The sequence below is a fragment of the Anomaloglossus baeobatrachus genome, chromosome 3 (genome assembly GCF_048569485.1).
Source record: "Anomaloglossus baeobatrachus isolate aAnoBae1 chromosome 3, aAnoBae1.hap1, whole genome shotgun sequence".
Classification (NCBI taxonomy): Eukaryota; Metazoa; Chordata; class Amphibia; order Anura; family Aromobatidae; genus Anomaloglossus; species Anomaloglossus baeobatrachus.
The window spans coordinates 161164714-161178773 of record NC_134355.1 but is presented as its reverse complement, the minus strand read 5'-3'; the positions used below and the strand labels follow the sequence as shown (position 1 = coordinate 161178773).

General features: G+C 41.4%; 1 protein-coding gene across 3 annotated transcripts in view; it reads right to left on the bottom strand.

Annotated features, from left to right (window-relative positions):
* STXBP5 (syntaxin binding protein 5) overlaps positions 1–14060 on the bottom strand; it is a 611224-nt gene that overhangs the window by 146937 nt on the left and 450227 nt on the right. For all 3 annotated transcript variants that reach the window (XM_075339550.1, XM_075339551.1, XM_075339552.1), the window contains exon 11: positions 12161–12233. In XM_075339550.1, the coding sequence (XP_075195665.1) occupies positions 12161–12233 (73 nt within the window). The remainder of the gene's footprint in view (positions 1–12160; positions 12234–14060) is intronic.

The following is a 14060-nucleotide window of genomic DNA, read 5'->3' as shown; positions in this document are numbered from 1 at the left end:
GCTAGGTCTTTCCCGGAGGGATATCTGGCTATTTTCCGTGTCTAGACTCCTAACAGAGGCTCCACGGATGGACCTTTTTGATTTTCAGTCCATTGCTGTGAGAGCTTTTATCGTACAGCTTTTGACAAAGACATCTAATATCTAATAGAGCACAGTAGGTGCAGTAACTACATTCCAAACTGGGAGTTAACTCATAAGATCCCAGTCCGCTCTCTCAAGCCCACTTATTAATATACTTTAGTTAGTTATTCACCTCCACCACTTGCTCATCTCATGAGGAGCTTCTGTAATCAGAATTGCATAATCACTAGCCCGAACATAAGCATTTTGCAGAGCAGCTCTCGTAAACACGATTTGTTCTCACATTTGTGAACCAGGTGTTTGATAAAATACAATGGTAACAGTGTAAACATCAGAACAATGCTGACAGAGTTAAATGTGTCTCAGTAAAATAAGCTCAGTAGTAGGATGAAGCTACTGCACCAGAACTGTCATTAAAGGAGAAGTGCCAGTCCCCCAACAAGGAAATGAAAGAGGCTGGAGAGCTATGTACTGCTCAAGACATACCGGAATTTGGGAATAACCCTTTAACAGTTGTATGTAGTCTATGTGATGAAGTGGCTAGTAACACTAGAATACATTTATATTTCTCAGAAAATTAAGACATTTTAATTGTTGATGTTTCCTTGTCTCCTAGGCTGTTGAAGCATTTCCTCTTCTTTCCAAATAATAATGATAGTCGACAGATGACAGCACCCTCCTGTACTTCTAAATCGTTATTGTCACTGCAACTTCTGTCATGACTAATTAATTCAATGTACGATACATTGAGTTCTTTTTTTTTTTTCTAGCAAACAATTACTTCAGCAACATCAAATATACGGTTGACATTTATCAATAGAAACTGCACATCAGATCAATTTTAGGCATCTAGAATTACCTAATAAAATAGAAAAGAGCACACTATAAATTTGCAATAGTTATAAAAACAGAATTTCAGTGCTGCAGTCTTACTCTGACACCCAACAGAGTATGAAAAGAATGATTTATATTAACAATAAAAATTAGACTGTCACCTGAAAACCTGGATATAATGTTATTACATACAAAATAATACAATAGTATTACCATTGGGCCATTGTGGATGATTAAATAAAACAAAACAAAACAAAAAAAACCCCCAAAACACAATTTAAAATGTCAGCAATAAATGTAAAAATATTAAAATTAAAATAATAATCAATACTACCAAAAGCACCATTCAGTTTGAACAAAGGGTGTGGTTGATACAAAATACCTTTTCAATGTGAACTGGATGCAAAGTAATCACTTTTTTTTTTCTTTTCAAAAAGTGTCCAATACGTATCATACATCTTTGTGTGTATAATTAACCACAAAAATAGGGCAAAAACGGGACCTCATTCTTTAATCATTGGGTCACTCCCACATAAGACACTGAAAACCATAACTCAACCCTTCTGGGAGTTTTAAGACCCATAAATAATTATAACCATTGTATTCCAGTAAATTCAGAAACTGTTTTATGTTTAATTAATTTTTATTACTACAAAAAGTACAAAAAACAGTTTATTAAAATTGAATATTAATGCAGATTATACAGTAAATCCAAAACATATCAAGCACATAATTCCAAAAAGGAGGGGCAGGATAGAAGTGGGGACACCAGTAAAAAGCCCAAAAGAGGGAGGGAAAACAGACATCAGAGCCTACACCTGACCCAATCAATATATGGGCAAAAATGCACGTAAAATATCGTGTCTGGAGTAAATGCACAATGATTTGAAAATCTAGATAGAAAAGTCCCTGCTGTTCCACAAACGGACACTAGATAGCACTCAAACAGTGAAACCAATCAAAATGTGCCCGTTCGTTACAGCGATGGATTAAATGCAGCAGACTCCAGACTTACTCATGTTAGTGAATTGTGAGGCTCGGATGTCAGGTCCCAACCCACGCCCGACGCACGTTTCAAGGTAATCTTCTTCGGGGGCCATGAGGGGAATGGAAAGAAGTGTGTTTAAATAGGGTGGGTGCTAATACAGTGAGCGCATGTGGGTGGCGGTGCTATGCACACATGACAAATGCTCTCCAGCCATTCCAGGGGAAGCATGGGTGGGAGGGAATCTCCCTGACGTCATTTACCCATGATTCCCCTATCCGGAAGCGTCTTTGAGCGGTGTCAGCGTGCACACGCCCACCACATGCGCTCAGAAGCACCTCCGTTAAATCCGTCAATTGACTTTTATGTGTGTGTTTTTTATCTTGTTTTTAATTACTGTTTTTCCATTTTTTTTTTATTTAAACACACTTCATTCCATTCCCCTCATGGCCCCCCGAAGAAGATTACCTTGAAACGTGCGTCGGGCGTGGGGTGGGACCTGACATCCGAGCCTCACAATTCACTAACATGGGTAAGTCTGGAGTCTGCTGCATTTAATCCATCGCTGTAACGAACGGGCACATTTTGATTGGTTTCACTGTTTCAGTGCCATCTAGTGTCCGTTTGTGGAACAGCAGGGACTTTTCTATCTAGATTTTCAAATCATTGTGCATTTACTCCAGACACGATATTTTACATGCATTTTTGCCAATATATTGATTGGGTCAGGTGTAGGCTCTGATGTCTGTTTCCCTCCCTCTTTTGGGCTTTTTACTGGTGTCCCCACTTCTATCCTGCCCCTCCTTTTTGGAATTATGTGCTTGATATGTTTTGGATTTACTGTATAATCTGCATTAATATTCAATTTTAATATAATAAACTGTTTTTTTTTGTACTTTTTGTAGTAATAAAAATTAATTAAACATAAAACAGTTTCTGAATTTACTGGAATACAATGATGATAATTATTTATGGGTCTTAAAACTCCCAGAAGGGTTGAGTTATGGTTTTCAGTATCTTTGTGTGTATGTAGCACCCCATGGGGCAGGTGGTTAACCTACTTTTCGCCGAGCTGTTTCAGGTCGGGTCATGGCCTTGCCCGGTTCCATTGCCCCGAGGCGTACAGTTAATGGTGGGGGAAGCGGGGTATTGCGAAAAGTTTGTCGTGACGCCACCTGTGGTATGCGGCCAGGGAGTACCCGCTGCTACTGGGTTCCTCGCCGGGGCAGGTGTTATGGCAGCTGGGATGGTGTCGCTCCCCACAGTGAGAGCGGGCCACAGGTGGATGATGAGGGTTATAATGGATGTTGGCGCCCAAGCGCTGGGCGGTGGCACCGATAAGGATGAGCCAACACAGTCTCTGCAGGTTCAGAGTGTAGTTTACTCAAAACTTCAGCTGCTAGCCCAGTCACACTGGTCACTGCCGTGATGGGCTCAGGTCAATCCCGAATATGCGGGAGGTCAGAACCGATCTGGTAGTCTGCGACCCTTCCTCACTGCACTTTTTAGTGCGGGTCCCTGTGGCTTGCAGCACTTAAGAGTCCCTTTTGTACTAGGTAGAGTACTGTTACCTGTGCCAGTAGCGAGGATTCCCTTGAGTCTGACCATGATCTAGGCCCCAGGAGTCCTATATGCCACTTGGCACTGGAAACTTGGGTGGTCGAAGCAGCATGGAACCTCTCCGTCTCGCAGAATCTGGTGATGCAACGTGGAATTACACCACCCTAAGGTGCTGCACCCTGAACAACGCTGGTCCCGGGGGAACGGACACTGTATCCTCCTCAGCAACCGTTAAACTCCTATGTCCCACAGGAGCTACTGGGAAAGACGTCCGCTCACTATCTCTCCTGCCGGAGAACTCCTCAATTAGTAAATTGTGTCTCTGTGTGTGTGTCTCCTAACTCTCCCTGGTGGCCACTCCTCCCCCAACCCAGGTCCTAAGCTAGTGGACGGCATCCTGTAAATGCCACACTGTTGGAAACCCCTTTGGTACCCGACCCTAGCCCAGTCCCCAGTGGGGAAGGAGCAACCCATGTGTATATGTGGTTGTGGATGATGAAACTGGAACCGACCTCCTTTGGATCCAGGATCAGCACCACACCCTAAGTGGGGTGCAGTACCCTGTGGCGACATGAGCCTCAGGGGCGCCACACGTACATACGACAGTGGTGGAAATACTACAACCTTACAACACGATTGATCACACTGTGGTGAGGACACAAATCAGCACCAATAAAAGACTACGCAGATGAAATTAAGAACTTCCAATGCCAAAAAAAAAAGGAAAATTCAATAGCTGCTATGTATTCTATTATTTATTTAAGCAGTTGACCAAAACACAAGATAATTTGTTAAATAAAGGTTTACAATTTGCTCCTAGTCGTCCATTAAGCAAATTTGATACATATATAAATATTAAAGTGGCTCCCACAGTCCAATATAGAGGACCAAAACCCCAAATCAATATATTGCCATCAATCAAGGAGTTTTTTGTGTCTAATGTGCACATGTTGTAGACAAAAGACATTTGATAAAAATAAAAAAGCTTTAAGTGTCAAATCCACAAAAATTCTTTTGATTGGAATATTGAGGAAACATTTATGAGCAAAAGTGAGGGTGTTATTTATCTAACTAAATGTCCTTATTCTAAACCGTACATTGGGAGAACCAGTAGACCCTTTGAAAAAAGAATAGCTGGACATAATATTAAAAATTTATTTGAGAAAACACGTACTGTCAATATAATAGTAACCCAAAGGGTTTATTTTTTACAGCATTACATTGAGTCAAGAAAATTTGGGAGGGGGAAAGTTAGAGCTCAGATGTCTAGAGCAGAAGCTAGATATATTTACAAATTCGAGACACTAATTCCCCATGGTCTCAAATGAAGAGATGGAGCAGTTTGGTTTTCTAAAAGATTAGTAGGTCAATAATAGATCTACAAATATAGAATTAAAAATGTGAAAAGATAATATAACAATTTTTATTGAGATACATTAAAAAATTCAAAATTCCACCTGTGAAAATTAACACACAAACATAATCCCAAGACCATGGAACATCTCCAAAATATCCGTCTAGAGGAACAATATTATTCCATAGAAAATCTTCTTCGTGATACGAGTGACCTCTTGACAAAGATCAATGGAGTGATGATTAATGAAGAAACTATTTTTGCCTCAATAGATGTAGAGGCTCTTTATAGCTCTATCCCGCATGATCTAGGGCTGAAGGCAGTAAAGTACTTCTTGGACAGTAGAGGTACCCATTATGAGAAGCATAGTAGGTTCACTTTAAAACTGATGGAACACATTTTGACCCATAATTGTTTTATCTTTAATGGGAAATACTACCACCAGCTCAGGGGCACTGCGATGGGGTGTTCATGTGCCCCATTGTATGCAAATTTGTACCTGGGCTGGTAGGAGGATACAATAGTGTTCCAGGAACCACACTCAGAATGGGTTAAACACATTATCTACTGGGGCCGTTATATTGACGACGTCCTGGTCCTTTGGACCGGGACAGTCGGTTCCTTTCAAGACTTTGTGAAGTACTTAAATAGGAACAATATTGGTCTATCATTTACCTATGATATAGGTGTTGACAAAATGGCCTTTCTGGATGTCCTTCTGATGAGGGGAACTGAGGGACAGATAGAAACCCAGGTCTTTAGAAAAAAGACGGCGACCAACAGTTTCCTACAGTGGACGAGTCATCATCCTGAACCTTTAAAAAGAGGGATACCGAGAGGCCAATATCTAAGACTGAAGCGAAATTGTTCCACAAGTGAAGCATTTCATAAACAAGCGGGAGATCTTTGTCAGAGGTTTACGGAGAGGGGGTATCCAGCTAGTACCCTAAAAAAAGCCTATAAACATGCGGTATTGAGAGATAGGGAAGAATTACTAGTGGCTAAACAGAAGGAAGAGCTTGAGAGTATCACGAGGGTGATTGGCACCTTTGACATTCATAATCGGGAGGTGTATACGATCCTGGAAAAACACTGGGGAATCTTGAGGGCGGACCCGAATCTTAAGGATTTCATTGGGGTACGGCCTTTGATTACCTTTCGAAAGGGGAGGTCCCTGAAAGACAGGTTGGTGCATAGTTTGTACCAGGCGCCTCAAAGAGAAGGGACATGGCTAGACAGGAAGGTAAATGGAGTGTATAGATGCGGACGCTGCAAGTTCTGCAAGTGGATTTCACCGGGGAAGCAGGTGGTGTCGGCATGTACGCACCGTGTATATGAGATCCGAGATTTTGCCAATTGTAGTACCGAGGGGGTTATTTATGTGGCAAAATGCACTTGCCCCCTGGACTATATTGGGAAAACGAAAAGAGAACTAAGAAAACGGATCGGGGAACACCTGGGGGACATACGAAACGAGAGAGACACCTCGATCTCACGACATGTTAGGCAGGTACACGGTGGAGATCTGAACGCCATTGCCTTTAAAATCATTGAAGTCGCCCCGGAGCCAATTAGAAAGGGCAATTGGAATAAACTCCTGTTACAAAGGGAAAGCAAATGGATATATCGTTTTGACTGTGTACACCCAAAAGGCTTAAACGAACAGCTGACGTTTGGCTGCTTCTTGTAATAGGCATCTGTCTCGAAATGGAGACACCCTGGACTACATCTAAACAATTTTTCTGATCTATACCCGTCAGGCTGATATTATTCCGTGAAGGAATGAGCCATGTCTGGATGAGTGAAACTATTTTTCACCATCTTATGATATTTTGAATCCAATTAATCTCTTATCCATGATCACCCCATTTTCTGAATCCTTGTAGATTTATCTTGTTAGAGTATTAGAACTGACCCTATGGGAAATTGATATTGGTTTATGGCCATCGTAGTGTTGTATTATGTATCTCTGGTCTGGCTGGTTTTCCTTGATTTAAATCCTCTTTTTCCTCTCCACCCCCCCCCCCCCTCCCCCACCTCCCTCTCCCCTACCTCTCTTTGGAATTAGGTTCACTATATACATCTATATGGAGAGATATATGCTGCTGAATGAGTAGCCCCCTTAATAACTATTAGGCGATTGGGCCAGTTATGTTTCATTGTTTCCTGATGAACCTTAATTAAGTGTATGGGGAGAAATATGTTATGGCTGGGATATATAGTGTTTGGGATCTGTATTGTAGCCTGTGCGATCATGTGACCCAGGTGGATCATGTGGGTCTGTTATTTCCTGGCGCGGGCTCCAGTTCAATATATTTAAATAAAGAATTGCTATGCATGTATATCATTTTCCCCTTCATAGGTTCTAAATGAGGAGGGTTAATAGAGAGTTTGAAACTACTTATTGTTATGATCCTGCGTGAGGTTTAGGGAGGCGGGGATGTATATCGGGGATGAGGGGGACGGCCTATGCTGTCAGGTGATCCTGTGGGCGGTGCCCACGTGGGCAGCATTATGCTGGGATACGGGACGTCCAGGACTGCACGTCACTTCCGGTTATTCCATGCGTGTCATGGGGAAGCCGGGTTGATCCGATGACGTTGCCGGTGGAGTCACATGACCCGGATGGGTCATGTGGGATTGTTTACTTCCGGCATGGGCTCCGATTTTATCTGAAGGGTGAGTGCATGTGTAGTATACATCCGGGGTTTCCCTGGCAACTGGGCGTTCCTGGAGGCAATTACCTAATTAAGATAACCCCTGTATGGGAGTATTTAGGGAGAGGTAGCTACAGGGCAAGACGTCCATTATATACATCCACATGGAGAGGTGTGTGCTGCTGAATGAGTAGCCCCCTTAACAACTATTAGGTATGTTTGTTCTACCTCTTGAGATTTTTCTATACGTTTTGGATTTGGGGTTGCTGATATTTGTTTGTTCCACAGGCGATTGAGCCAGTCATTTTTCATTTGTCTCCTGATGAACCCTAACTAATAATATGGGGAGAAACGCGTTGAGACTGTATGCAATTGTTTTATTGGGTTGAGGACCATGGAAGGACCGCACGTCCTCACGTTATGAAAAAAGGAAAAAAGGATTGCTAAGGGACTATTCCTGACCCAAAACATCTTTTCAGATAAGTCTATTTTCTCTATCTTCCCTGACCATTAATGATATAACCTCTAGACCTCATTTGATTACGAGGGAGATTAGGGATATCTTAGGAGGGAAAGCCGCCGAGGAATGGGGGCACCTTTTTACCTTTAGGGTGTATTGTGACTTTATGTTGCACCTCCATTGGCAGGTAGAGGAAAGAAAGAGTAAGGGTCATTTAAAAACTATACCCTTGGCATGATTATTAACGTGATTTTCTATGGAATAATATTGTTCCTCTAGACGGATATTTTGGAGATGTTCCATGGTCTTGGGATTATGTTTGTGTGTTAATTTTCACAGGTGGAATTTTGAATTTTTTAATGTATCTCAATAAAAATTGTTTTTATACTATATAATTTAAGGTAGCATTCTGGGTCAAAGTTGATATACTACCTTCTGTAATAGGTTTCTAAGTGGTAAATTTAAGATAATATAATAACCAACATTTTTTTTTAAAGGAAAATGGGAAGAGAAGGAAAAAAAAAAAGAAAATAAATATTTATTTTATTTGCCACTGATGGTGGCATCATCTCTTAACAGGCTATTCGAGTGCCATTTATTAGAGCTATATATGGTTGCAGTATTTAAAACTGTTTCTCGGAGAAATAAGTCTGCATGTATATTTTGAATAATGTAGTATGGAGTTTCATGATTCATACCATGATTTGTAGCGGATACCAATGATATTTAAATGTCATTTTTTGAATGAAGATCATTACGAATGAGAAAGGATCCAGGGAGGTTTCGCAACGAGTCTAAAGCTGGGTTCACACATAGCGACAACGACGTCGCTGTTACATCACCATTTTCTGTGACGCAACAGCGACCTAGTAAGTCGCTGTTATGATCGCTGCTAAGCTGTCAAACACAGCAGACGCAGCAGCGATCATAACGACGCGCGTCGCTGTGGAAGCCATGATGCACTTGGTAACTAAGTTAAATATCGGGTAACCATTACCCGATATTTACCTTGGTTACCAGCGCACACGCTTAGCGCTGGCTCCCTGCTCTCCTAGCCAGGGTACACATCGGGTTAATTACCCGATGTGTACTCCGGCTACGTGTGCAGGGAGCCAGCGCTAAGCGGTGTGCTCTCACGCTGCCAGTGCCGGCTCCCTGCTCACGTAGCTGGAGTACACATCGGGTAATTAACCCGATGTGTACCCTGGCTAGGTGTGCAGGGAGCCGGCACTGGCAGCGTGAGAGCGGCGGTGCAAGTAACTAATGTAAATATCGGGTAACAAAGGAAAGGGCTTCTTGGTTACCCGATGTTTCCCTTGGTTACAGCTTACCGCAGGCTGCCAGACGCAGTCTCCCTGCTCGCTTCAGTTCGTCGCTCTCTCGCTGTCCCACACAGCGATGTGCGCTTCACAGCGGGAGAGCGACGAGCAAAAAATGAAGCAGGACATTCAGCAACGACCGGCGACCTCCCAGCAGGGGCCAGGTCGTTGCTGGATGTCACACACAGCGACAGAACATCGCTGTCACGTCACAGAAAATGGTGACGTAGCAGTGACGTCGTTGTCGCCGTTGCTGTGTGTGACACCACCTTAATCTAGTCATCTATTCAGTCATTAAAAAATCGGATACCGCCGTCCACATTATCATCTGTATGTGTGTCTAGGTCTGCATCAAGACAGGAATCCATCTAATTGACCCTGCTGGGTTTCCACCTTGGAGCCTGTGAACTAGCTGCAGACGCTGAGACATGCAGATTGAGATGAGTCAGTCCTGCTAGTGAGTAGAACAATCTGCTTCACCAATCAAGCTACACGCTGCTTGTATTTGCGGTCACTGGGATATTTTTTGTTATTGTCGGTCCCTCTGGTGTGGAGATCTATTTCTACCAGCTTATCATATGCTGTCATAGCCCAGGAAAAAGACAAAACTGACAGTATGTGTCTCCATTTACGGTTGCAATGTCAAATTGCTGTATAATGCAGCACACCTTATATATTTTTAGTGAAATCCAGTTTGGAATCCACACAGCAAATCTACCTATTTTAAAGGGAAACTGTCAGGTGCAATATATACCCAGAACCCAGAGCAGTTCTGGGTGCATATTGCTAATCCCTGCCTAGCCATACCTGTATCTAGTAGCATAGATAAAGAGATCTTTAGAAAAAGTATTTCTTAAGAACTTTTATGATGAGCGCAGGGACTAGTCGCAAGAGCGTTAGGTCCTGCGCTCATTCCGATCTCTTGGCATGTTAGCACACCCACATGGGCGTACTAACATACTATTCAGTGCAGCATCATCAGCGGTGAGGCGCGTACCTGTGTCCTCTGTCACCGCTGATCAGAAGTCCTGGCACTTCTGGTTATGCGCACTAGATCGCTCTGAAGCCGGGACGGGTACACCCGGCTTCATACTGAGCATGACCGGAAGGGCTGGGATTTCTGATCATCGGTGAAAGTGGACACAGGTATGCGCCTCACCGCTGATGATGCTGCATTGTAAATACTCAGAAAAAATAGCTTAGAAGTACAAGTGTATAAACCTAAGGCAAAAAAACTTCTAAAATACAATACTTTATTAATAAGTCTTAAAAAGGGAAAAATCCCAACATTTTCAACAATTGAAGATAAAATACAATAAACCAAAAACACAAAGGAGGGGCCTGGCCCTTAAATCGCCCTGGATTTCCCCCTTACTTGCTGCGGAGGTCGGCACCCTAAAGCCTGCGCAGTTTGGCGCCCCCGCTCAACGAAGACTATCCCTCCGGGCCCTAAACTGACCCTGACAATTAGGAGGTGATAGTATTATGGAGGATAATTCCAAATATCGAACCAACAATCAATTTAAAGAAATGTAATCCAGATACACTATGACCAATACAATTAAATTGGAAGCATAGTAGGGTATAAATACCCAAACAAAAATCACCCGTCAACAACCTAATGGTTCCAAACAGAAACACCCAACGCGTTTCCCCTCATCTATTTGAGGTTCTTCAGGGGTGGATAAATTAGTAGTTAGTTCAAGGAACATTAAAAGATGAAAGATGCTGGTGGTCCCATGTGACACTGCAAGTAGGCAAACCCACACTTCCTCCCAGAAGTATCAAGTCCCTTGGGTCCCTTGGGTCATAGTGTATATGGATTACATTTCTTTAAAAGGATTGTTGGTTCGATATTTGGAATTATCCTCCATAATACTATCACCTCCTAATTGTCAGGGTCAGTTTAGGGCCCGTAGGGATAGTCTTCGTTGAGCGGGGGCGCCAAACTGCGCAGGCTTTAGGGTGCCGACCTCCGCAGCAAGGAAGAGGGAAATCCAGGGCGATTTAAGGGCCAGGCCCCTCCTTTGTGTTTTTGGTTTATTGTATTTTATCTTCAATTGTTGAAAATGTTGGGATTTTTCCCTTTTTAAGACTTATTAATAAAGTATTGTATTTTAGAAGGTTTTTTTTTTGCCTTAGGTTTATATGATGATGCTGCATTGTATAGCATGTTAGCACGCCCCTACCAAGAGGGCGGAAGGAGCGCAGGAACAAATGCTCTTGTGATTAGTCCCTGCGCTCATTAACATATCATTAAAAAAATTATTTCTAAAGATATTTTAAGATCTCTATCTATGCTACTAAATGCTGGGACAATTAGGTAGGGATTAGCAACATGCAAAAACAACTGCTCACCGTTCTGGGTGCATATTGCACCTGACAGGTTTACTTTAATTATCAAACCCGCATCAACTTGGGTTTCACATTCCACAGTTTGTTTGTTTTCTTATATATAATCACAGTGCAAAGAAGTTTGCTACGTATTAAACGCTTTGCGCAAAACTTTTTTTCTTTAATTACTTTGTACCCAATTCACATTGAAAAGGGATTTTGTATCAACCACACCCTTTGTTATGTCTGAATTATTAATGTCTATTTGTTGCTGCTGCACAGTTAGTCATATTGCATTTATATAATTTATTTAAATAGGTGGTATTGATTTTGTTTTATATTTTTTAGATTACTGACATTTTAAATGATTTTTGTTATCATAATTAAACCCACAAGGGACCCATGGTACTACTTTTGTATATTATTTTGTATGTAATAAAATTACATCCAAGTTTTCAGGTGCCAGTCTAATTTTTTACTTTTAATATAATCTAGAATTACATGGCCACACATTTCTGTCCATGTAATAGGTGGCATATAGACAAAGGTCAATGGTGGAAGCAAATAAAAGCTTACCCATTTTGTGCAAGGTCTATAACTACTAAATCTTGTTCTAAAAGCACAACCACAGCATAGGGCTCCTGGAAATCTAGAAGATAAAATAGGGAAATAATGTAAGCATTGACAAATAATTAAATATATAAAACATTAACTTTCAAAAAGAAAAGTCATTTAAATGGTGAGGACTAAGGATATTTCAAGATAAGAGAGGCCCCATTCAGAAAACGCATGTCATAGCCAGTGTTGAGGGTCTCACACGCTGAAGGACCCACCCATCACACGGATTTCAATGTTAATAGTGTAATCAATGGTTTCACCAATGATTGTAATTCAGAGGGATTGAAAACATTGCATAGTTACAGTTTACAATCTGAGATCTGCCCATCAATCAAAAACCCTTCTGGCAGAAAAGATAGCTAGCCAATATACTTGAGGATACATTGATATAAAGAGGTTATCCACAAGTTTAAGACATTTAATTAAAATTCAGAAAATATTGTCATATACGTAATACAAAACAAAAAAAAACCAAAAAAAAAACCAACACTATCTGATTCTCCTGTCGGCTTAGCCTCTTTTTTCCTTAATCTCTCGAAGTGAGGCGCAAAAAGAGACCACTGCAGCCAATCATTGGCCTCATCTGTTCCCAGCTGGTGCGGCATATGTCAGCCAAAGCCAATGATTGGGTGCAGCAGTCATGTGCCAGTATGGCACTTCATTGCTCTATGAGAAGACAGACATGGACCAATGTAGTGGCAAGACATTTAACGACTCAAGAGCTTATTTTTAATGGGAAACTTTCTCTGATCCTCCTAGTTTAATTGCTTTAAAGGGAATCTGTCAGTAGGTTTTTGCTACCTCATCTGAGAGCAGCATAATGTAGGAAACAAGACCCTGAACCAAATGATGTACCACTTAGTTTACTGGGTGGAGCAGTTCTGACACAATCAGATTTTAGATTTAGCATTTATCAGAGCTCAGAAAGCTGCCCCCGCTCACACCAGGCTCTCTATGCAAAATGTCTATACACACTGAGCTGCTAATCACAGCAGAGGGTGTGCCAAACTGACCTAGTCCAGCAATAATAATCTCCTTAAACTAAAAGAAACATTACAAGTAAACAGCAGCAAAGTGTGAAAAGAGATTCACCACTGAAATCTGTGTGTTAACCCCAATATCATGCGGACTTTAAATTACATCGCAAACACCTGCTGACATATTCCCTTTAACTGTCATACAATCCAACACATAATTTAAAATTGAGGATTAGTCCATGCTGGAAAAAAAAAAAAAAATATCCATGAGTAGCCACCATAGCCAATGTTTCTTGACAGTGGGGGGTGGTGCAAGTCCTGAGCCCGCATCAACTCCTGTAATGCTGCAGGTCAGATAGCAGAATCCCAGCACGAGGTATTCTCAAGCACAAAAATTACAGGATGTCACACAGTGTAATTTATATACAATTTTTCAAATTTATTGTAACCTCAAATAGCATAGAAAAAATGTCTCCCACATTAGCCTCAGTCAGGTCGGTGAAAATATAAAGATATGGCTGTTAAAAAGCACTTTGGTTCAATCTCTTGATTGTGTATAACCTACCACAATAAACAGTAAAAGTGATTATCGTCTTCAACAGTAGATGGCTCCATAGTGCTTTCTGTGACACGCTTGCATAGTAGGTGCACAGCTGAACACGAATTTTAGTAATGCTTTAGGAATCCTCTAATGCTTTATTTTGTTGAGATCATATTATGAAATCAGAATAAGGCCATTATTTGTGATTTAAAATCATAAGAATTGAAAGCTTTTGTTAAACAGATATGTAGCAGACTGTAATATGCCTACATACATCACTGAGAATGTCATGCATTACGAAATCGTCTCATTTTCAAAAAGGAATCGGATACAGGATATG